The sequence below is a fragment of the Euprymna scolopes genome, chromosome 22 (assembly GCF_053919585.1).
Source record: "Euprymna scolopes isolate OS-2025 chromosome 22, ASM5391958v1, whole genome shotgun sequence".
Classification (NCBI taxonomy): domain Eukaryota; kingdom Metazoa; phylum Mollusca; class Cephalopoda; order Sepiida; family Sepiolidae; genus Euprymna; species Euprymna scolopes.
In genome coordinates, this window is record NC_136503.1 from 91975428 (window position 1) to 92001685 (window position 26258).

Consider the following 26258-nt stretch of genomic DNA (forward strand, 5'->3'; position numbering starts at 1 on the left):
CAGTGCGGCTAGACAGGCAACTATCTCAAGCCAGGATTGAAACCCGACCGTCCAAACGACAGTCAAGGTATGTGTGTGTGTATATATATATGTGTGTGTGTGTATATATATATATATATATATATTTAAAGGAGATTAGAAAAATAGTCTAAAGAGCAGAGTGTATTTTAATGTAATAGAGAAATTAGTAGTTTAATTAAAATACAGGAAAGAAAAAGTGCTCGTTGTAATTTAGATATATAATAAGCTCGATAGGTAAATATCCTAGAGCTAATTTAATATTTAGTAATGTGATTGATAATTTAAAATTCAAATTATAATTAAATTAAAAATCCGTTTCATAAGAAGGAACAACAACAAAATCAATTATTTGTACGATCGTTTCGGAAAACAGTGTTTTTATTGTGGTAGACATCTATAGCAAACATCTATATGAGTACTTTAACCATAGTTCCTGATTTCAAAAGGTGAAAAATTAAAAGGTAAATATTTGTACTTATATTTTTATGTATATATCTGTATATCTATGTATATGTATATATGTGTCATTTTTTCATTTGTGTATGTATGTATGTATGTATGTATAATATTGTACTTAAGACACGTTTCAAGACTCCAATTGGGACACAATTGCCATTTTAGGTCAATTTTCAAAACAGATAATGTATAAGTGTTATACCATTTTTCTAAACCAAAATTTCACGAGGAATCCAATAAAACAAAAACGAATACAAAATTTTGATGGGAAACCATGTTTTCAAGCAATTCTTTCATGACGGCCGGAATCGCACTTCCCGTTTTTTTGTCCCAAGGACCGTATCCTGCAGATTGCGAAACTATTTAAGAAAATTACTCAAAACCTATCAATCATAAGTGTTAGGCCATCTTTCTTAACCAGAATTTTGTGAGGAATCCAAAAATAAGGGAGAGAATACCAGATCTTGATGAGAAATTGCCTTTGACATATAAATCATTCACAAGGGAAACCCTCAAAGCAAAAATGAAGGGTGAGTCACTTAGTTTTCAACCCTGTTGGAGAGAATAACTGTGGAAACCTATCAGAAGTGATATGACCACTTTGTTAGCACATAATTTGGTATCAACTGTGAAAAATACTGCTGGGGGACAAATTTGGAGAAAAAAATATTACTGTAAAAAAAAATGTACGTCTTCAATTTGGCCAAAATCAAAAATTCCTGATATACAAGTTGTTCAGATTGATATTAGTGACATGTTGTATAGAAGAGATTTTTGATTTTTCGAAAATTGAAGGCAGGTTTTTTTTTTTACAGAAAAAATTATTTTCGGCTTCACTTTTCACCCGGTCAAACAAAACGTGCAATATTTTGGGAACCGCTAGCCGGTTGCTGCTGTTCTAAAGCTTAAATGAAAGCTAACTGATCAAGGTTACTGAGAAATGACCATAGGGACAGTGTTTGCTTCGTTTGTCATCATTTTAGAGGGATCTTTGCCAAAAAGACGCATTTTTTTACCAAAATCGAGAAAAAATTGTCACAGCCTGTAATTGAGGAGAATGGGTAAAATTCGAAGAGAGTTCTATGAGCAGCGTTTTTTTTTTTTTTGCACAAATGCAATTTTATACTATTGTTGAACGAAAATGATTATTTACTTCCCTTAGTTTCATGTCTAAAAGTGATTTTTGGCTCTTCTTTGTGGTGAGGTAACAAAAATTGTCACTAAAATATCTCCATTTTAGGCCTTTTTTTCAGTTATATCGTTTTTTTCCGGTTGAAAACAGGTATATTAACCATATAAACCTATGATTTTCTGAAAGACAATTTAGTTTTGCCTCACATATCACAAGAATAGCTTTGTAGATCATTGTGTGACTGATCAGTGATTTTTGACCAATTGTCCCAAAACTATGCTTGGAGACTTAAAACGTGTCTTAAACCAAATTTATATTTTACTCTATTTCTTTTCTATCTCTAACCCATATTAATTTTCTTATCAATTTTAAATCCAGACCTTTATTTTAATTTTTTCCAGATACATCTGCCTTACTTTTAATGCTAGGTTTATTTATGGTGTCTTTTAAATTTAATAAAAACCCTTCACAATTTGCTTATGAGGAAACCTTGTTTATTAAAAAACTATATGTAATAATTATTGTCCGTAACTTGATGTCTACCACAATAAAAACACTGTTTTCCGAAACGATCGTACAAATAATTGATTTTGTTGTTGTTCCTTCTTATGAAACGGATTTTTAATTTAATTATAATTTGATTTTTAAATTTTAAATTATCAATCACATTACTAAATATATATATATATATATATATATATATATATATATATATATATACACACACTAGCAGAAAAACTGATGCTGCGTGGGATTAAAAAAAGAATCAATTAAAGAGACAAGCCACTTTATTATCGATCAAGAACATAAGACCATATATATATACAGGATGACCAAAAAAAACGGGCCCCAACTCTAATTAGGCTCCCTTTCTTAGTGTTTTGTTTGAATGAAATGAAACTTTGGTCATAACTAGTTTATTATATTCAAAACATCACATCAAAACACTAGGGTCTTTGGCCTTTTTTTCTCTGTTGACTGTAAAATGCTCAGAAAAACAATTGAATGTCCTCTGTTTTTTTGAGGTCACCCTGTACTAGCAGAAAACCTTCTGTTGCCCAGGATTGAATATGAAACAACAAATATTCCACACCACTAAAGAAAGAAGTGATTTTATTATTGACAAAGAACATTAAATCACAATTATATATATACTAGCAAAAGTACCCGGCGTTGACTGGGTTCAAAAACAGCCTACAGAAAATGGGCTCTGATTTATGAAAACATGATAGGTTATGAAAAGAAAGGGTTGTAAAGAGTTAGCTTCGAATTTGGGGGTATAAAAACCAAAGCAAAATATGATGAAAAAAAATAAAATAAAATAGATAAACCCCATAATGAATGACGACACCATCATATTATTCTAGCCATTTTGTTAAAACTGTAAAAATATTTATCTACGCAAGTCTATATATTAATACAGTAGCGTGTAGAACAATAAAAAAAGGTGAGTTATTTATTTTTCCCCTATTTAATAATGTAAGCATGGCCATTAGACATGAAACAATATAAAGTAGTGACTTCAAAAATAAAAAAATAGATGAGTTGAGTGCCATCATCAATAATCAAAAACGAAACCAAAACTTATGACAAATTCTTGGAAAAATCATTTATTACAAGAAATAAAACACAACAATTATTAAATGACAGCCACTTGAAAGAAAAAAGATGTAAGCGTGACACACAAAGTTACACACACGCTATCATATTAATATATAGATTAATGAAAACACCAGCATCGGTTGGTCAGTCGGTTTCTTTCTTTCTCACACATAAACAATAAAAAATATAAACAAATTAAACAATGAAAAAAAAACAAATAACTGCTATAGATATGATTACAAAAAATAAAACTACAAGAACATATAAATTTTTTCCCAAACACACATGCACAGACACACACACACACACAAATGAAAATGTAGCAGTAGCAATAATATTTAAAATAACGAAAACACTACCATCAGTCGGTCGGTCAGTCTCTCTCTCTCTCTCTCTCTCTCTCTCTCTCTAAAGCATTTATGGTAAAAAAATAAACAATGAAAAAAACAATTAACTGCTGCAGATATTATTAAAAAATATAGAACTAAGTGATGCATCAATTTTTGTCCTAAATATTTTAAATTAGAAAATTTATAGCGTTTGCCGACTGAGAGATTTGTTTTATTGTTTTTTACTATATGGAATAACTTAAAATCAATTATTTCTTAACAACTTTGCATTTAAAAATATAAACCCTAAATTTTATAGAATTATAAACAAATATAGCAGTGAGAACACGCTAATCAAATATCGCCTGCAGCATTCATAAATGTGTATTCAAGAATTAATGTGTATTCCGGATTTAAATCTCAACTCATGAAATTTGCCGGAAAGCGTGACACACAAAAGGACACACATACTATCGTATTAATATATATATGATGATAATTTTGCCTGAGAATTGATCTACTAAAAATGACTTCAGTTTTCTTAAAATTTATGTAGCATTGGTTGGAAGAGAAATTAGTTCATATATGTTGTATGATACCTAAATTGTTTACAAATATGTGTTTACACTACCCGTTCAAAGATAGGTAAATTATTTGTAATGTGTGTTGTGTACATAACCTGTCCTAGACAAGGTAAAATTATTTAAAATATGTGCTGCAAATTTCGTGTCCTATGGAATTTCATACATGTTGCGAATACCCGTCCTAGGGTAGTTAAAATATTCTTTTGCTCAGGACAGCAAATGATACGTAGACATAAAAAATTCCTCTGTTCTAAGAATAACAGGTATGTTCAAAATCAACTTCATTTTTCCTCATAGTTTTATATGGTGCCAAGCAATGCCACGTGGCCCTACTAGTCTATAATATAAAAGCGAAAATATGTGTTAGTGTGTGTGCTTTTTTGTATGTCCAGCAAAGGTTGGGGGGGGGACCATTTCTTACAACTTTTTACATACCTGCCTACCATAACTTTTTTTTTCTTCCTTTACTTTTTTCCCCTACACACACTGACAAACACCTGAGCAACGCTGGGCACCCCCGCTAGTCTATAATATATAGCGAAAATGTGTGTGTGTGTGTGTGTGTGTGTGTGTGTATGTGTGTGCGTGTGTGTGTGTGTGTGTGCAATTTTTTTGTATGGCTGGCAAAGGCTTCTTTCGGAGGGGTGCTATGTCTTAGAACTTTTTATATACTCCTTAGATTGTAATATCTTAGATTTACAAAAGGAGGTCACGTCTACATTTATTTCCGAATACTTATCGGGAGCTGCTTTCCCCCAACATCTTGTGGAGCTTGAAGCCAAAATTAAGTGCGTCATTTCCTTTTATGGCATGATGTTTGACCTCATTAAATTTGCACACCTGTGTTATCTCATTCACTTAACTTTTAAATCGCTAAATTTAAATGTCTTTCACTTCATTTGTCGCCTTAGCATAGTGATTAAGACCTCAGGTTTTCATCACGGGTTCGAACCTGCCTGCCTACTAACACTTTTTTCTTCTTTTTTTTTTTACACCACACACACGTCCGGTAACGCCGGGCATCCATGCTAGTATAATATAATGGGTAAAAATCTGCTTAAATGTATGTATGTTTGTATGTTTGCCTAAAACTTTCAACAGAGGCAGAAACCGTTTACAAGTTAACATTATTATATTTCATGCATATTTTTAAGAGTGGGTGGGGGATTTGAAGTCAGTCCTGAAACCGGAAGAAATGTATATTTTTTTAAATTTGGGAATACAAAATACTTAATGTAGACTATTAAAGTTAAGCAACAATCAGCTTGGTAATTATCAGATGGGTAACTACTTAATTATATGGAATGCTTCATGTAGATCACTAAAGTTAAGCAATAATGAGCTTGGTCATTATTAGATGAGTATCTAACTGGGAACACCAAATGCTTTATGTAGATCACCAAAGTTAAGCAACCTGGAGCCCGGTCATTATCAGATGGGTGACTACTTGGGAACACCAAATCACTATAGATCACTAAAGTTAAGCAACAATGAGCTTGGCCATTATAGGATGGGCAACTACTTGGGAATACAAAATGCTTTATATAGATCACAAAAGTTAAGCCACATTATCTTGGTCATTATCAGATGGGTGACTACTTGGGAATACAAAATGCTTTATGTAGATCACTAAAGATAAACAAACTGAGCTTGGCCATTATCAGATGAATACAAGGAATACAAATGCTTTATGTAGATAACAAAAGTTAAGCAACAATGAGTGTGGTCATTATAACATGGGTCACTACTTGAGAATACAATATGCTTTATGCAAATAATCAAAGTTAAGCAACAATTAGCTTGGTCATTATCAGATGGGTAACTACTAGGAATGCAAAATGATTTATATAGATTACCAAAAGTAAGCAACCGTGAGCTTGGTGATTATCAGATGGGTAACTACTTTGGAATACAAAATACATTTTGTAGATCACCAAAGTTAAGCAACAATGAACTGGGTCATTATCAGATGGGGGACTAATTATGAATACATTATGCTTTATGTAGATAACAAAAGTTAAGCAACAATAGGCTTGATGATTAATAGATGGGTAACTACTTGGGATTACCAAATGCTCATATAGATCACCAAAGTTAAGCAACAATTAGCTTGGTTATTATAGGATGCGTAACTATTTGAGGATAAAAAATGCTTTATATAAATCACCAAAGTTAAGTAACATTGTCTTGGTAATTCTCAAATGGGTGACTACTTGGGAATACAAAATGCTTTATGTAGCTTAGCAACAATGAACCTGGCCATTATCAGATAAGTGACTACTTGGGAATACACAATGCTTTATGTAGATCACTAAAGTTAAGCAATAATGAGCTTGGTCATTATTAGATGGGTGACTACTTGGGAATACAAAATGCTTTTTGTGGATAACCAAAGTTAAGCAACAATGACCTTGGTCATTATCAGATGGTGACTACTTAGGAACACCAAATGCTTTATATAGATCACTAAAGTTAAGCAACAATGAGTTTGGTCATTATAAGACGGGTAACTACTTTGGAATACAGAATACTTTATGTACATCACAAAAGTTAAGCAACAATTAGCTTGGTGATTATTAGATGGGTAACTACTAGGAATGCAAGCAACAATGAGCTTGGTGATTATCAGATGGGTAACTACTTAGGTATACAAAATACTTTTCGTAGATCACCAAAGTTAAGCAACAATGAACCTGGCCATTATCAGATGGGTGACTACTTGGGAATACACAATGCTTTATGTGGATAACCAAAGTTAAGCAACAATGAGCTTGGTCATTATTAGGTTGGTGACTACTTAGAAATACAGAATGTTGTATGTAGATCACCAAAGTTAAGCAACAATGAGCTTGGTCATTATTAGATGGGTTAATACTTGGTAATACAGAATGTTTTATGTAGATCGCCAAAGTTAAGCAACAATTAGCATGGTCATTATCAGATAGGTGAGTAGTTGGGAACACCAAATGCTTCATGTAGATCACCAAAGTTAAGCTTGGTCATTATTCGATGGGTGACTACATGGGAACACCAAATGCTTTATGTAGATCACCAAAGTTAAGCAACATGGAGCCTGGTCATTATCAGATGGGTGACTACTTGCGAACACCAAATCCTTGATATAGATCACCAAAGTTAACCAACATGGAGCCTGGTCATTTACAAGTTAAATTACTATATTTCATGTATATTTTTAAGAGTGGGGTGGGGGATATGAAGTCAGTCCAGAAAATGGAAGAAACCGTTTACGAGTTAACATTACTATATTTCATTATATTTTTAAGAGTGGGTGGAGGATATTAAGATCGGTCCCAGAAATAGCAGAAACCGTTTACAAATAAACATTACTATATTTCATGTATATGGGTGACTATATCTCAAATAGGTGACTACTTTGAAATAGAAAATGCTTTATGTAGATAACCAAAGTTAAGCAACAATGAGCTTAGTCATTATAAGATGTGTGACTACTTGGGATACAGAATGCTTCATGTAGATCACAAAAGTTAAGAAACAATAAGCTTGCTCATTATCAGATGAGTGACTACTTGGGAATACAAAATGCTTTATGTCGATCACTAAAGTTAAAAAACAATAAGCTTGGCCATTATAATATGGTGATTACTAGGGAATGCAAAATGCTTTATGTAGATAACCAAAGGTAAGCAACAATGAGTGTGTCATTATAACATGGGTGACTACTTGTGAATACGATATGCTTTATGTAGATAACCAAAGTCATTACTTGGGAATACAAAATGCTTTATGTAGATTACCAAAGGTAAGCAACAATGAGCTTGGTGATTATCAGATGGGTAACTACTTTGGAATACAAAATACTTTTTGTAGATCACCAAAGTTAAGCAACAATGAACTGGGTCATTATCAGATGGGGGACTAATTAGGTGTATATGTACTAGCAGAATACACTGTGTTGCACGGGATTGGATGACATATGTACTATCAGATTACTCGGCATCGCCCGGGATTGGATGAAATCGGTTGAATGTTTTCTAGCAGAATACTTGGCGTCGCCTGGGATCGGATAAGATAAGTGGATATATGTATTATCAAAATACCCGGCGTCGCCTGGGATTGGATGACATAGGTGGATATATGTACGAGCAGAATACCCAGGGTTGCCTGGGATTGATTGACATAGGTGGATATATGTACGAGCAGAATACACAGTGTTGCCTAGGATTGGATGAAATAGATGGAATGTTTCCTAGAAGAATACCCAGTGTCGCCTGGGAGCGAATCAGATGCGTGGATATATGTACTAGCGGAATACCCAGTGTTTTCTGGGATAGTATGCGATAGGTGGATATATATATACTAGCAAAATAGCCCACGCCGCCCAGCATTGGATGAAATAGGTGGAATGTTTTCTAACAGAATTCCCGGAGTCACCTAGAATTGAATAACATAGGTGGATATTTGTACTAGCAAAATATCCGACATCGCCCAGGATTGTATGGGATACATGGATATATTTACAAGAAGAATGCCGGGCATCGCATGACATAGGTTGATATTTGTACTAGCAGAATACCCAGCTACGCTCGAGATTGGATGAAATAGATGGATATATGTACTCGCAGAATACCCGGCATCACATGGGATTGGATGACATAGGTGGATATATGTACTAGCAAAATACCTGCCATCGCCCGGGATTGGATGACATAGATGGATATATGTACTAGCAGAATACCTGTTGTGGCCCTGGATTAGATAAAATAGGTGGATATATGTACTAGCAGAATACCAGCATTGCTTAGGATCGGATAAGATGGAATACGATCAGATAAGATATGTACTAGCAGAGTACTCGGCATTACCTGGGATTTTATGAGATAGGTAGATATAAGTACTAGCAAAATACCCGGTGTCGCCCAGGATTGTATGAGATAGGTGGATATATGTACCAACAGAATACCCGGTGTTGCCTGGGATTGGAGGAAATAGGTCGATAAACATACTAGCAGAGTACCAGGTGTTGCCAGGATTGGATGAGATAGGTGGAAATACGTACTAGCAGAATACCAGGCATTGCCCGGGATTAGATTAAATAGTTGGATACATGTACGAGCAGAATATGTCGTTACCTAGGATTGGATAAGATAGGTGTATACATGTACTAGCAGAATACCCAGCGTTGTCCAGGACCAGATGAGATAGGTGAATATATTTACTAGCAGAATATCCGGCATCGTCTGGGATTGGATGAAATAGGTAGAAATATGTACTAGCAGAATACCCAGCATCATCCAAGATTGGATGAAATGGTTGATATATATATATATATACTAGCAGAATACTCATCGTTGCCCGGGATTGGATGAGATAGGTAAAAATATGTACTAGCAGCAGACCCCACATCGCCCTGGATTGGATTACATAGGTGGATTTATGTACTAGCAGAGTACCCGATATCGCCTGGGATTAGATGAGATAGGTGGATATATATAGTAGGAGAATAATTGATGTCATCCGGGATAGGATGACATATGCGGATATATGTTCTAGCAGAATACCCGGCGTGACCCGGGTTTGGATGAAATAGGTAGAATGTTTCCTAGGAAAATACCCGGCGTTGCATGGGAATGGATAAGATAGGTGGAATGTTACCTAGCAAAATACCTGGCATCGCCTGTGATCGGATAATATGGGTGGATATATGTACTAGCAGAATACTCGCCGTTGTCCGGGATTGTATGAGATAGGTGTATATATGTACTATCAGAATACCCAGTGTCACCCGGGATTTTAGGAGATAGGTGGATATATGTACTAACCGAATACCTGGTGTTTCCCAGGATTGGATGAGATAGGTAGATATATGTACTAGCAGAATACCCGGCGTTGACCGAAATCGGATAATCTAGGTGAATTTTTGTACTAGCGGAATACCTAACGTTGCCAGGATTGGATGAGATAGGTGGAAATATGTGCTAGCAGAATACCAGGCGTCACCTGGGATAGGTGAAATAGGTGGATACATGTACAAGCAGAATACCCGGTGTTGCTCGGGATTGGATGAGATGGGTCTATACATGTCCTAGCAGAATACCCGGCATTGCTCGGGATTGGATGAAGTAGGTTGATGTATATACTAGCAGAGTACCCGGCATTGGCCAGGATTTTATGAGATAGGTGGATATATATACTAGCAGAATAACCGGCATTTCCCGGGATTGGATGAAATATGTACTAGCAGAATACCCGGCGTCGCCTAGGATTGGATGAGATAGGTGGAAATATGGACCAGCAGAATACCCGGCGTCACCTGGGATTGGATGAGATAGGTTGATATATGTACTTTTTTTTTCTTTTTTTTCTTTTTTTAACACAGTGATCACCACTTATCAAGGCCCGGAAGCCACTCAGGGATAAGGGCTATTGCAAGTACATTACGTTAGTGTGGAGATTTGATGAAGTGTTTACTTAAGGGGGCGGTTCATTAGGAATTTGTTAACGTTGGACTTGAACACATCCAAGTTGTAGTCCGGTGGGAAGCAGGCAGACGGAACAGAGTTCCACAGGCGTGCAGTTCTAAGAAAGAAGCTTTGTTCATGAAATCCGCGTTTTGATTTAGCCACAGATATAGAGTGGGGGAAATTTTTCACAGTGGATTCAGCTAGACGGGTGTTTTTCGTGAAAGATTGGCGAGGGGGGACTAGAGATTGGAGTTCAGACGAGCACCTGCCATGGAAATAACGATAAAACAAGAATAGGCTCGCAACGTCTCTTCTGTGGGAGAGAGGTTGCAGGGTAGAGAAAAGCCACTAAGCCACGAAGTCTATTTTGTACTCTGTCAAGGCAGGCTAGGCTGTTTTTAGCAGCTCCTGCCCAGATATGGCAGCAGTATTCCATCCTTGGACGTACTTGGCTTTTATATAGATAGAAAATTGCATCAGTAGTGAGATATCTCCTGGAGCGGTAGAAGGATCACACCATCTTTCCAGCGACCTTGGCAACAGACTTGATGTACGTGTTCCATTTCAGATCAGGAGTAAAGGTCAAGCCCAGAAGCTTGTCAAAACACGGGGCCTCACCCAGACGAGAGCCATCCATCACAATTGATGCCAGATGGGGATCAGAGCGTTGATGATGTAAGGATAGGAGTTTGGTTTTGGATGCATCAAAGGTAACCAGCCACATCTTCCCCCACTGAACCACGCGCTCGAGATCAGAGGAGAGAGAATCAGAGAGAACTTTGTCATTTACGGCCTTTGATGTGTTGCAGTAGATGGTTGTGTCATCAGCATAGATGTCAATGAATGGTTTAAGTATGTGTTTAGGTAGGTCATTGATGTAGATCAGGAAGAGAGTTGGGCCCAGGATTGACCTCTGAGGGACTCCAGCATTAATACTGCAGGCCTCTGATTTTTGTCCATCGACCACTACTCTTATGAGCCTATCGGAGAGAAATGATTTAATGATTGAGAAAACATTTCCAGTTACCGTAGCTGGAAATCTTGTGAAGTAGACCCTTATGCCATACCTTGTCGAAGGCCTTTGATATGTCAAGAGCAATTGCCCTAGAAAGGAAGCCTTTGTCAAGAGATTCACTAATCCTGTGGGATATAACCGTCAGCACATCTGCAGTAGATCTTGCAGAGCAGAAACCATATTGTGTGTCACTAAGAAGGTTATTCCTGCTGAGGTGGTTGACTATTTCTCTATTTAATATGGATTCCAGCAACTTACTCATAACACACAGCAGACTTATTGGTCTGTACTGAGAGGGAGATGACTTATCACCTGAATTCTTAAATACAGGGCAAACTGATGAGGTCTTCCAGGGAGTCGGAAAGCACTTCTCCTTAAGGCAGCGCTTAAATAGTTTCGTAAGAATGGGAGCAAGTTCTGGTTGAAGCTTTTTTAACACTATAATTGGGATGCCATCAGGGCCAGTTGCTTTACTGGAATCTAGGTTCTTGATTGCTGAATACCCGGCGTCGCCCGGGATTAGATGAGATAGGTGGAAATATTTACAAACAGAATACCCGGCATTGTCCGTATTTGGATTAGATAGGTGGAAATATATATTAACAGATTACCTGGTATTGCTCGGTATTGAATTACATAGGTGGAAATATATACAAACAGAATACCCGACGTCGCCTGGAATTGAATAAGATAGGTGGAATTATATATTAGCAGAATACCTGACATGCCAGGATTGAATGAGACAGGTGTTAATACATACTAGCTGAATTGGTGTCTTTGTAATGAAATAACTAGTCTAAACAATGTATCAAAGTTATTATTTTAGTAAGAGCAGGGCAATAATATGGGTTGAATCATGAAAAATAATTGTCGAAATTAGCAACATATCCAAGAATTATGAAAAATGATGAAATGCGAGTTATTTGATTGGTGTGTTTTTAATGAAAAAAACAGTCCAGACAATATTTCAAATTATTATTTTAGTAAAGGAGGGGGGGGATCATGTGCGTTAAATCATGAAAAATGATTGTCTGAATTAGTAACATATCCAAGAATTATGAAAAATTATTAAATGTGAGTTATTTGATTAGTGTGTTTGTCATGAAGTAAACAGACAAGACAATGTATCAAAGTTATTATTTTAGTAAGAGGGGGTCAATAATGTAGGTTAAATTATGAAAAATGATTTTCGAAATCAATAACATATCCAAGAATTATGAGATTCAATGAGATATGTCAAAATATATACGAGAAGATTACCCGGAGTCACTTGGGATTGAATGAGATACATGCAAATGTATGCAAGCAGAATACACGGGCGCCTGAGATCCAATGAGATAGATGCAAATATATACTAGCAGAATACTTGGCGTTGCCTTGGATTGAATGAGATTGATTGAAATATATGCTAACAGAATACCTAGCATTGTCCAGGATGTAATGAGATTGATTGGGGTCTATACTAGCCAAATACCCGGCATTTCCTGGGATTGAATGAAGTAGGTGAGAATATATACTAGCAAAATTCCCAGCATCGCTTGGGATTGAATGAGATAGGTGAAAATATATACCAGCAGAATACTCTGCATCTCTCCAGATTGAATGATATAGGTGGAAATATATAGAAGCAGAATACCAGGCATGAATGAGATAGGTGAGAAAATGTTACTAGCAATACCGTCGGCATCACCCGGAATTGAAGGAAATTGATGGAAATATATATTAGCTAAATTCCTGGCATTGCTCGGGATTGAATGAGAGCAAATATATACTAGCAGAATAATCAGCGTCGCTCTGGATTAAATGAGGGTGGCAGAATATAAGTATGTACCGTAAATGGCTTAAACAATTTTCTATCTCAAAATTACATTTGTGAAATCAATTCTGGATATGGCTTAAACAGTTTATGATCTCAAAATTAGATTAATACATATATATTGTTGGTTTTCTATGAAAGTTTACTACTAGGCCAGTTTCATTAGGGGGTAACCTATATTTTTTTTTTTTTATGTTATTATCCGGGAATGATGTGATGGTTGTAGTGGTGGGTAGGAAGAAGTATGATTATGTTCATTTTAAACGTGCTCTTGGGTTTTCTTTTGGGGGTTGGGTTGGAGAGAGTAATGTCTGTTTTGATGTAAAAAAAAGTATGTGAATTGTTTTATATATGTATTTAAATTACCAGTCTTAGTGTAGGTAAAATTATTTTAAGTATGTGTTGTATATTACCGTCCTTGCAAAGGTAAAATTATTTCATTTAAATTAAATTACCTATCCTCGGTAAGATACAATTATTTCATGCATGTACGTAGGTAAAATATTCTTTTGCTCGAAATAGCAAATGATACATAGATATTAAAAATTCCTCACTCCTAAGAATAACAAACATATTCAAAATCAAATTCAATTTTCTCATTGTTTATACAGTTCCGAGCAACACCGGGTAGTCCCGCTAGTCTATAAATATATAAAAGCGAAAATGTGTGTATGTATAAAACATGTATAAATACATTTGAAGCCAAAACTGCAATGCAAAATTTTTTATAAAATAAACAGGTGTTTATTTCTTAAGAAATATATTTCGGAATAAGACTCCTTTATCAATCTTTTTTTTCCCTCTTCTTCCTCGACATGATGTAGTGGAAGATAATTCGATGAAGAGTCCACGTGATGTTGTTAACTGCGGGGTTTTTATGAAGCCGGATAGGTGACACGTGGTCGCGCATTTTGAAAATCTAGATAGTTATTTTTGTGTGTATCCATTAGAAGCGTTGAGTGAAATTTGAAGAATAAAACATGTATAAATACATTTGAAACCAAAACTGCAACGCGAAATTTTTTATAAAATAAACAGGTGTTTATTTTTAAAGAAATATATTTCGGAGTAAGACTCCTTTATCAATCTTTTTTTCTTTTTTTTTTTTTTTTTACTCTTCTTCCTCGACATGTCGAGGAAGAAGAGTAAAAAAAGATTGATAAAGGAGTCTTACTCCGAAATATATTTCTTTAAAAATAAACACCTGTTTATTTTATAAAAAATTTCACTATGTCCTAGTGACATATGGCCGAGTGGTCCTAGACGTTGTATCAAACATATGTTTTTACAGTTACCAGATTCTAAAAAGTAGGTAAATAGGTAAGTTACGATGATAGCATATTTTTCACAATCCAGCTAGGCATTATATCTCCTCCCTAAACATGAATTTCTATGTATTGGATTCTCTCCTAAACTAATTAACCAAGCATTATGAATTTTTAATATGTGCATGTGATTGTATATTTCTACGCATTAAATTCACTCCTAAACTAATTAACCAATCACTATGATGGCATAGACATAAAAAATTCCTCTATCCTAAAAATAACAGGTATGTTCAAAATCAACTTCATTTTTCTCATTGTTTTATACGGTCACGAGCAACACTAGGTGGCCCTATTAGTCTATAATATAAATCTCAAACATCAGTTTGTGTGTGTGTGGGTGTGTGATGTATATATGGATGTGTGTTTCTATGTCTACTAAAAACTTTCATCAGCCACATCGGAGTGGATCGAATTCAATACTATTTGAAAGAACAATCTCTCGGGGTATAATATGTGAAAATTAGAAAAAAATAGTAATTTCATATAGAAATAAAGTTTTAAATGAAGAGAGGTTCAGTTAAAATTGTCTCTTTCTAAATGACTTCAAAAATTGTGCATGCATCAAGCATTATTTTTTTAATAAAATAATTTCCAACATTATTTTGCGACTAGCGTTGTAGGTCAATGGATTAGGAGGTTGCCTCATAAGCATTAGTTTTGATGTTTACGTACACATTACAGTGGTATTTTTTTCTTGCATTTAAACAGGATTGTTTTGTAATTTATATTAAAACAAAAAACAATTTCCTTATTTCGATTTTTTATCAAAAGTTTAAGTAAACTGAAGGTTAAGTTTTTATTTAAAAGAAATAAAAATTCCAATTCAATGACGATGAACAAAAAACAAACTTTTTATCATTTACATTTTTCTTTTACATTTAAACAGGTTTAAAGATTTTTAAATTTTGTATTATTTATTTGCCATTTTTTTTTTATCAGTGGTTAATTAAATTAAAAACAAAACATTTTTCTTATTTTGAGGGTTATGTAAATCACTTTTTTTGACATTGTAAACTAATCATTTTTATAATGGTTACTTCGGGTAAAACAAATTCTACTTTGTTTTTTTTTAAACCGAATTATTTTCAGTTTGTTTTCATTGCAACAAACCGTAAATAGAAATCTTTCTAGACCGAGGCAGCATTAAAGAAATTCACTTAAACTAGTATATAGTCATCAAAAACTACTCAATATCATGAGAACAGCTTATCTTCATACCCTTTCTGCCAAGATATCTGGTAGGGAGGTTTCAGATACTTCTTTTTTTAGGCGATTACATTTTCATGTTTTTATCCATTCTTTTATTTTTTAAATTGTTGTGGGAGTAATTATGGAGTTAGCAGCTGTGTCCAAACTGAACTTCATGTTCACTGGATGACTCCGGGTATCCATGCTATTTCTTAATATAGTGAATAGATATACTAGATTTCCTGACCCAGTATTGCCCAGGATACAGTGAAGTCATTCTAGTCTATATTTTTTATTGCTAATTTCATTTTTCATTATACAGAAAATTAAATGAAACTTTACTTCTAAGGGAAACAACTCATTTTATAGTCTTTAATTAAAACTTAGAATTATTCCCCTTGTTTAAGCTGATTTCTCGCTGATTAAGTAAAGATGTTTCATGATACAGAATACTAAGTAATTTTATTATATTGTCAATAACATGGTACAGAAATAAGCATCTAATGCATCTAAAACCAAGCTTCTCTCTTTACATCATCAACATTCTAATCCACATTTGTCATCAATTGAAATGAATGGCTCTCGTCTTCAGGAGGCCTCAAGTTTTGACAAGCTTCTGGGCTTGACCATTACTCCTGATCTTAAATGGAACACGTATATCAAATCTGTTGCCAAGGCCGCTGGAAAAATGGTGGGATCTTTCTATCGATCCGGTAGATATCTCACTGCTGATGCTATTCTCTATCTATATAAGAGCCAGGTACGTCCAAGGATGGAATACTGTTGCCACATCTGGGCAGGAGCTGCTAGAAAGGACTTGTCTTGCCTTGATAGAGTTCAAAATAGACTTCGTAGCCTCGTAGGAGATGTCCTTTTCTCCTCCTTGCAACCTCTATCTCACAGAAGAGATGTTGCGAGTTTGTCTCTGATGTATCGTTATTTTCATGGAAAGTGTTCAACTGAGCTTCAATCTATGGTCCCCCCTCACCAAACTTTCACAAGAAACACTCGTCTAGCTGTAAACACTATCAATAATTTCCCCCACTCTTTATCTGTGCCTAAACCTAAACGTAGATTCCATGAACAAAGCTTCTTTCTTAGAACTGCACACCTGTGGAATTGTCTTCCGTTTTCCTGCTTTCCGGCTGACTACAATATGGTTGTGTTCAAGTCTAAAGTAAATAAGTTCTTGATGAGCCGTTCCATATAAGTTTTTTTTTTTTTTTTTTTTTTTTTTTTACAAAGGCATCACCACATTATCAAGGCCCAGAGGCCACTCAAGGATAAGGGTTAAAGAGTGTACAGTAGAAATTGGTCAATATAGTAATCATTAGTAATGAAAATTTGGTAAATTTAATAACTTATATGAAAACAGCTTTAGTTTCCATACATCTATTACGTTTGAAGCAGTGGAAAAAGTGATTTCTGTGCGCAATGGCAGCAGCACATTCTGGAGAGAACCATGGCTGGCTGTTAGGTTTTTGCTGAAACTTTTTAGAGGGTATGAAATGGTCAATACCTACAATTAACCATTCAGTTAGGTCTAATACTATAGAGGACACATCCTTTTTAAACATGGAATGCAGAGGTAGATCAGATATAAATGTACGGAAGCTATCCCAGTCAGCCTTAGTGTATCGATATACTGTACGATGAAGAGGTACGTCTGGGGACTTATTACATTTCATTTTTATCTTAATTGATACAACAGAGTGGTCGGAAGATCCAAGAGGCTCTCAAATTTACCAAATTTTCATTACTAATGATTACTATATTGACCAATTTCTACTGTACACTCTTTAACCCTTATCCTTGAGTGGCCTCTGGGCCTTGATAATGTGGTGATGCCTTTGTAAAAAAAAAAAAAAAAAAAAAAAAACTTATATGAAACGGCTCATCAAGAACTTATTTACTTTAGACTTGAACACAACCATATTGTAGTCAGCCAGAAAGCAGGAAAACGGAAGACAATTCCACAGGCGTGCAGTTCTAAGAAAGAAGCTTTGTTCATGGAATCTACGTTTAGGTTTAGGCACAGATAAAGAGTGGGGGAAATTATTGATAGTGTTTACAGCTAATTTTAGAGATATAGACATATTTGTAAAATGTTTATAAAATCCTTTGTTACAAATAGTTTTGAAAATTAAATAAAGATTAATGGCCCCTGTTGTTGGCAATATATTTATGGAATCATTCTCAAATATTTTCCATGACATCTCGGGTGAAAGTTCCTGATTCTTTTCTTCAGATTATTAAACATTTAAGGATATTTCAGCATCCCTAGCAAAGGAAAAACTTAAAAGGGCTTAAATCTTGATACACCTCTAACTACCCTAAATTTCCCCCCAAAATTTCATGAAGATGAGAGAGAGACTGGTATAATAATTGATAATGAAAATGATAAAGCCTGGCCTATTACTGACCGGATGCATGATAGCCACAAACATGAAAATCACTAAATTAAAAATGGTGCTTACCTAGCAACTTTACTGTAGCATTTTCTTTCAATGCAGCAATGGCTTCATCACGTGATATCTACAACAATAAAACAGATATCAATAGAGGAAAAAAAAATGAATTCAACAAAGGAAACAGTTTAAACCTTTTTGTTTACAATAGCTTATATAAACGAGTGTATCATATCCATTTCTATGGTAGAGGAGCTTTTACTATTTCAACTGTTTTAGCGATTAGTGCATATGTCAGCTCATAGATATATTAGTTAAAAATATGTTAGGCAGGTCTAAGCTATAAATAGGATATTTAGTCAGCACAGGTACGTGAGTGATTTTTGGATAAACCCTGAAAGAGAACAAGTTTATCAGAAGTTATATCAGACAATTGATCGGAGAACATGAAGTTAAAAAAGTTTGGCAAAACGACCATGCTGAGAGACGTGCTTTGAGATGTTCAGATAAGTGTTAAAATTAACAAAGCCATGCATTTCTAATTGAGTCTCTCTTTCAATCTCAATCTCTCTTTGCTTTTCTTCCCTCATTTGGGCTTATAACCTAACAAGATGAATATGACTGAATAATCTTTCTAATGTCAGAATATGCTGGGTTAATAAGATAAATTAATGTAAAAAGATTAAAACCAACCTTTTATTGAAGATGGCAAGTGTTGTGGTTGCAAGGTTGAACAATAATTAGTAAGGAAATACAATGAAGACGCAAACAACAAGATAACGCAATAATAAGTGTATTAAAGAAAAGGTATATTTACAATATGTACAAATGACGGTGTCGAGTCAGAGAGTCTTGGTGGGAGGACATGTACGTTCTTCGGCGTCACTTCCGGTGGCATTTGAGTAAGACACCCCAAGGCCAACCTAGGCTTGCCATTTATAGTGTTATGTTATTCGCATATGCAAATAAGTGGTTGCCACCACAACACCCCCCTCCCAAGATTTGAAGTCACACAGATTTCAATATCTTTTTCTTTTTGGGTTTACCATTAATGGTTCATTCACTTTTCTTTTCCTACCTGATCTTCGGGGTTCAGGTGCATTTTGAGGCGGTTCCAAATTAAAAGATTCATGTATGATATCTATGGTGTCCTCCTCTTCGACTGTTGTCGTATCATCATCATCTTGGATATGACGTTTTTTTATCTGATTTAGGTGCCTTTTATGTATATTCTGTGGACCTTTAATCATGTATGTACAATCACCAATGCGTTTATCCACTACTCCACATTCCCAGTAAGATGTGTTATTTCTGTAGCACTTAAAATATACTCGATCTCCCGAGTTATATTTCTTTCTTCTCGTGTGTGTAGTGTTTCGGATAATTGCCTGCCTTGGCAATAGTTTGTCAAACGCTGATTTTACCTTTCTGGCAAACATTAGATCAGCTGGTGATATGTTTGATGGTGTACTAGGATGTGGTGTAATCCTATATACTTGCAAGAATTGTTGCAAAGCTTTTTCTGTTGGTGTTCCAATGGATTTCTTTAATGCTCGTTTTAGCGTGTCCACGAACCTTTCTGCGAGGCCGTTCGACCTTGGATGATATGGCGGAGTCATGATGTGCTTCACTCGGAACGTGTCGCAAAATTCCTTAAACTCTGCGGATGTGAACTGCGTTCCGTTGTCAGTGACCAGTGTGTCTGGTACACCGAATCTTGCAAACAACTCGTGTAGGAACCCTATTGAGTTGTTCGTTGTTGGATTTCTGCAACGCATTACCTCCGGCCATTTTGTGAAACTATCCACTACAATTAAATAATAGTGTTCACCTACTGGACCAGCGAAGTCCATGTGGATTCTCGACCATGGTTGGTCGGTTTTCGGCCAAGGTTTGTGTACTATAGGTGGAGATTTTGCCGCTAACTGGCATCCTTTACATTTATCAATTGTTGTCGCTATGTCAGTGTCCATGTTACGCCAGTACACGTAGCTTCTCATTAACGACTTCATTCGATTTATCCCCGGATGTCCTGTGTGGAAATCTCTTAACATCCTATTCTGCAATGTTTTGGGTATTACCACTCTCTCGCTGTACAGTAACACATCGTCACATATGGAGAAAACTTCCTGCACCTTTGTGTCCGTTATAATTTTCTCTTTTATGTCCTTTATATATTCGTCTTTCTCGGCTTCCCTTTTAATGTCCGACAAAGTTACGGGTAGTTCCTTAATGATGTTTGCTACCATATTTTTTACTTCAACATTTGTCCGAATTGCTGCAATGACTGATTCTTCCAGATTGTGTTTCTGTGGTATCAGTCTTGACAGTCCATCCGCATGGCAAATCTTTTTTGATGCTAGATGTTGTAGCTGGAAATCGTAATTAAGTAGTATTGTACCCCAGCGCAGCAATCTATTTGCGGTGTATACCGGCAATCCTTTTTTTGATCCATAGATCGTGACTAACGGTTTATGGTCGGTTTCAAGTATGAATTGTCTACCATATAAATATTGGTGAAATTTAGTCACGGCAAAGATTATGCTCAACGCTTCTTTTTCGATTTGTGAATATGCCCTTTCGGCTGGTATCAGCGTTCTCGAAGCGTGCGCTATTGGTTTTCTAGACCCATCCGGCATAATATGTTGAATGCATGCTCCTAAGCCGTAGGAGCTAGCGTCACTAGCGACGATAATTTTTAAGTTTGTGTCAAAGTGCGTTAAGAATAATTCGGATGTTAGTGCGCTCTTTATTTTGTCAAAAGCGGTTTGACATTCTTGCGTCTAGTTCCACGGTGTATCCTTTTTAAGCAGATTATTTAAGGGGGCTCGCAAGTTATGCATTCCTTCAATAAAAGATTGGTAATAATTTGCGAGTCCTAAGAAACTCTGCAAGGTTGTTACATTATCGGGTGCTGGCATATTTTTTATTGCCGCAGATCTGTCTGGGTCTGGACGTCGTCCATGTTTGTTTATTATGTGTCCAAGATACTTAATCTCGCTCATACAAAAGTCACATTTACTTTCTTTTACTTTAAAGCCGAATTCTTGTATTCGAGTAAATACTTGTTTCAAATGTTCCTTATGTTCTTCTAGGGATTTGCTCCTGACAACAATGTCGTCCAGGTATGCACATGCGCACTCAATACCACTTAGCATGGTGTCCATCGCTTGCTGAAAGATGGCAGGCGCTACTTTGATGCCAAAAAGCAATCGGTTGTATTTGTATAATCCCTTATGCGTATTGATGCATAGTATTTTTGAGCAATTCTCCTCGACCGGTATTTGCAAATACGCGTCGCTCAAGTCTATCTTGGAGAAGATATTACCCCCATTCAACTTCGTGAATATTTCCTCTGGGCTTGGTAGGGGGTAATGGTGATCTTTTAATAGGGAGTTGACCCCGGTCGAAAAGTCTGCGCACACTCTAACTTCGTCATTCTTTTTCTTTACGTATACGGTGGGGGCTGCCCACTCGCTGTGTTCTATTTTTGATAGAATTCCCGTCTGTTCCAATCTATTTAATTCTTTATCAATCTTTTCCAACCCAGCGAACGGAACATTTTGCTTTTTTCTAAAAATTGGGCTGGCGTTTTCTTTAAGTTCAAACGAGGCCTTGAATTTATTGCAGCGACCTAAGTTAGTCGTGAATGCCTCAGGAAATAATTCTTTTAAATCGTCTTTTATATTTACTGTTGTTGGAGAAGAACATTCTAATTTTTTACAGAATGTATTGATTGGCTTATCCCATAGTCTGAATTTCTCAATTAAATCTATTCCAAACAGATTTTCACTATTTTTTAGTACGAATATTTTTAATTTCTTCGAAATCCCTTTCAATTTTATCGGGAGGACAACTTCTCCTTCAAATTTTATACCACCACCAGTTACCGTCCGGGCTGCTTTACTAGTTTTCATCATGGCCGGTTTTCCCAACTTTTTCCACGTATTCAGGTTTATTATAGAAACATTGGAGCCGGAGTCGAGTTGTAACTTTATTGATGTTTTAAATATTTCCACTTTTACGTATTTTCGCTGATCTTTGTCTAATTTTGTATTTGATTTTGTTTGCTGTACTCTCTTTCTGGTGTAATCTTTATATCTGCAGCAATCGCTTTTGTGTCCCACCTTCTTACAAATGTAGCATTTTTTCTTCTTATAAGGACAATCTGATTCCCAATGCTTTTCTGCACATCTCTTACAGTTATATCTAGGAAGAGGCTTGTTATATTCTGTACTATATTTATGGTTATTATCTTTGGAATATCCCATTCCATTACTTTTCTTTGTAAAGTTCTTGGTTGGTGCGTATGGTTTTCTAACTTTTCTTACATATGCCACTCCGGATTCTTCTATATTTTTTTAATCCTTTTTTAGTGTAATGGCCCTTTCACAGTCCTCTGCTAGTTTCTGGAGGGTTAAATCTTGCTCAGATTCCAGCTTAGACAACACTCGTCTGCGTATTTCTGCATTTTTCGTGGAAACTAACCCTTGAGCGAAGATTAGACATTTAAAATCTTCTACCGTTAGTTCTGCAAGCTTAAAATTATCGCAGTTTTTATTGACAACTGATGCGTATGTCAAATAATCTTGGTTGTCCATCTTTCTTAGATTCATGCACAGCCATCTTTTATGAAAAAGAGATATATTTGGATTAAATAATTCTTTTAGTAATTTTACAGCTTCCATGAACTCTAATTCCGCAGTTTTTTTAGGTAATATGTAATCTACGAATTTGCTGTGTTCTGATGTACCCAATTTTCTGAGTAAGAGGCTCACTTTCTGACTATTTGGCCAATTTTTACAGTCCAGTTGAAAAACATCCTCGTATCTTGTGTAGTATGCTTCAAAATTCTTCTCTTCCTCAGGCACATAATTAAATGTGTCCATGCTATTAAAAATAGTTGTATGGGAGAAATTAACATTTTCTCGATTACTCTTTAGTAGTTCCAGTGTTTTAGCAAAACGTTCCTCTTGTCTTTCTTCATATTCCAATTGTAGTTTCTTATGCCTTTCTTCCTGTTCCAATTGCAGTTTTTTCTGCTTTAATTGTGCCATTTTCTGCTTTTCTTCTTGTTCCTGCTGCCATTTCAATAATCTGTCCTCTCTCTTTTCCTCGCGGTCAGCCTGTGCCTGTATTTGTGTTTGCAAAAACTCGTTTTGTGTAGCTTGTCTGCGTTCATCCCGCTCAGCCTGTGCTTGTAAAAAATGCATGAACATTTTTGATAAGTCTTCCATGTTTGTTTTTTTTGTTTTTTTTTTTGTTTTTTTTTTAGTGTGTAGTTAAAAAAAATATTGTACCATGTACAATATACACCGGTTTGGGTTACAACAACAAAGCAAATTGCTGTAAGCTCCTGTTTTCAATAATAATATCGCTGCTTGCAATAATATATTCTTTTTGCGAGTCACGCTGCAAAAAAAAAAATAAAACAGGTTTATCTGGAATCACGAAATGGAATTGACTTTCTGTTTTTAGGCACTTACTAATAAGTAACTCTTTCCACAACATAAAAGTTTGGGTTTTTTTTTTTTTTTTTTTTAATCGAGTCACAATTGAATAAATGTATGCAGTACATTTAGTTCTTTGAGTTTTTTTTTTCTCTAGTATTTTAGTAATTAAAATACCTCTTAAATTGAGATTACCTTTTTTTTCCGTGACGTTTTACTGTATTATCCGTTATTCAGTGACAACTTCAAGAAAAAAAATCCTTTCCTTGAATTTTAGTTTTAGCTGTGGTATTTCCTGTTAGTACCGAGGTCAACCAAAACATTAATTAAAAAGTCCTTTAGTTGTTGTTTTGTTTACGGAGAACAGTAATTAGAATCCACTGGTGAACTTTTTTCGTAGGTTACTTCCTTGCTTTTCGTAACACGGGTCTGACCTGTCGTTTTTGCGACCGAACAAAGTTGGTCCTTTTGTAAGATTTGTCGTATAGCGACAAAACAAAAATTCACTTTTACATTCGTTTGCAAGTCGGATTCCCAGACAACGGCGTAAATTGTCGCTTTTGCCACGTTAGAGTTTTTTTTTTTTTTTTACTTAAGTTGAAACTTCTCTTTAGCGTAAAATCCGTTTGCTCGTCAACACTTTGCATTCCTTAAAAAAAATGGTCAACCTTTATGTTGTACTTTTTTTTTTTTTTTAAATAGTTCTTCGTCAAACTTATATTTGACGCTTCATATCTCGTCGCCAACTGTTGTGGTTGCAAGGTTGAACAATAATTAGTAAGGAAATACAATGAAGACGCAAACAACAAGATAACGCAATAATAAGTGTATTAAAGAAAAGGTATATTTACAATATGTACAAATGACGGTGTCGAGTCAGAGAGTCTTGGTGGGAGGACATGTACGCTCTTCGGCGTCACTTCCGGTGGCATTTGAGTAAGACACCCCAAGGCCAACCTAGGCTTGCCATTTATAGTGTTATGTTATTCGCATATGCAAATAAGTGGTTGCCACCACAACAGCAAGTTATCCTCAATCTAAGAATACATGGAAACTTCATGTGGAAACAATTGAGGAAGAACAAAGTTTATTTTAAGTGTTAACTGATGATTCTTGCACAACTTTCATGAAAAACCCTCATCTAGCCAAAATCACTATCAATAATTTCCCACACTCTTTATCTGTTTGATAAACCTAAACATAGATTCCATGAACAAAGTTTCTTACTTAGAATTGCAAGCCTGTGGAACTTTCTTCCGTTTGCCTGCTTTCCAGTTGAGTACAATTTGATTGTCTTCAAGTCCAATGTAAACAAGTTCTTGAAGAACAGTCCCCCTAAGTAAACCAAGTTACAAAATTTCCACTACTTATGTTTACTACGTTATAATCTCATTGGATTAATGGACTATCTCATGACGTCACTTCCTCTTCCAGTATCAAGTACTGGTGCCCGGCAGTCAGAGATTAGCACTTGGCCAAGCAGGTCGTGTGCAAACGCCCCACTGTTGAGTAATGTTATTACTTAACTCACTTTGCCTGTAATTTATGTGAATATCTGTTTCGTTCCTAAAAATCCTCTGTTCCATTGGTTTATTACCATTTAATCCCATAGCAACTAGTGAGGACAGATTCAAGTTTCACACAGGTAACTCCACAAAAAAAAAAAATGAAATTCTAATTGACTTCAAAAGAATGTCAGATTTAAAAGTCAAGAAGTTGGCTGGCAATTACGTGCTAAAAATAACAAAAAAAAAAAGAAAACGAACACATGGCAGAGTTATCGACTAAATCGTAAGTTAATCTTTTTGTCTCTATTCTATATTTAAATTGAAAAGAACTGTTCTAAACGCATTTTGTTAAGTTCGTAAAAGTTTATTTGGTTGCTTATTAAAAGAAAAAAAAACGGGAAAATGTTGACCCAATTTTCACAGCGAGAACAATTCTATTGTAAACTGTCGACTGCTTATTCGTAAGCAAATTTGAACATTTTTTTTAAATGAAGTGAAAAGTTTTTTTATCTTGGTTTTGTGCCACTAACTTTATGTAATATTTTAACGGGAGAGAAATGTTTTTTCTTCCCTTTTCATTTTACTTGGACTAAAAGAAAGATATTTTTTCATTGAGTGGAATTTTCTGAAATATTCTATTTTTAACTGTCGGTTCTAAAGTGAAAAACTGTTTTTTCTTCCACTAGTGACCACTTATGCACCCAGTAAACGTTTCATACCAGGTGAAAGAGTGTTTTTCAAAAGTTATAAAAACAACACATCATTCTTGGAGGTGAGTACAATTATTAAGAGGGTCGGTGATATAGTATATATCATCCAAGGACCAACATATACCTACAAATGTCACCAGAACCAACTAATAAGATGTCGATCAGTTGAAACTAGCGACAGTCCACCATTGGAAGATGAGCCAATAAACACTATCTTCGAAACTTTTGATCTTGAACCTCCCCAGCCAACACCTGAACTACGACGATC

The 26258-nt window shown here is 35.4% G+C and overlaps 1 protein-coding gene across 1 annotated transcript in view; it reads right to left on the reverse strand.

Annotated features, from left to right (window-relative positions):
• Positions 1-26258, reverse strand: part of LOC145243541 (polyribonucleotide nucleotidyltransferase 1, mitochondrial-like) — a 1193685-nt gene that overhangs the window by 939014 nt on the left and 228413 nt on the right. The window contains exon 11 of the mRNA XM_080106520.1: positions 18392-18449. Within this exon, the coding sequence (XP_079962646.1) occupies positions 18392-18449 (58 nt within the window). The remainder of the gene's footprint in view (positions 1-18391; positions 18450-26258) is intronic.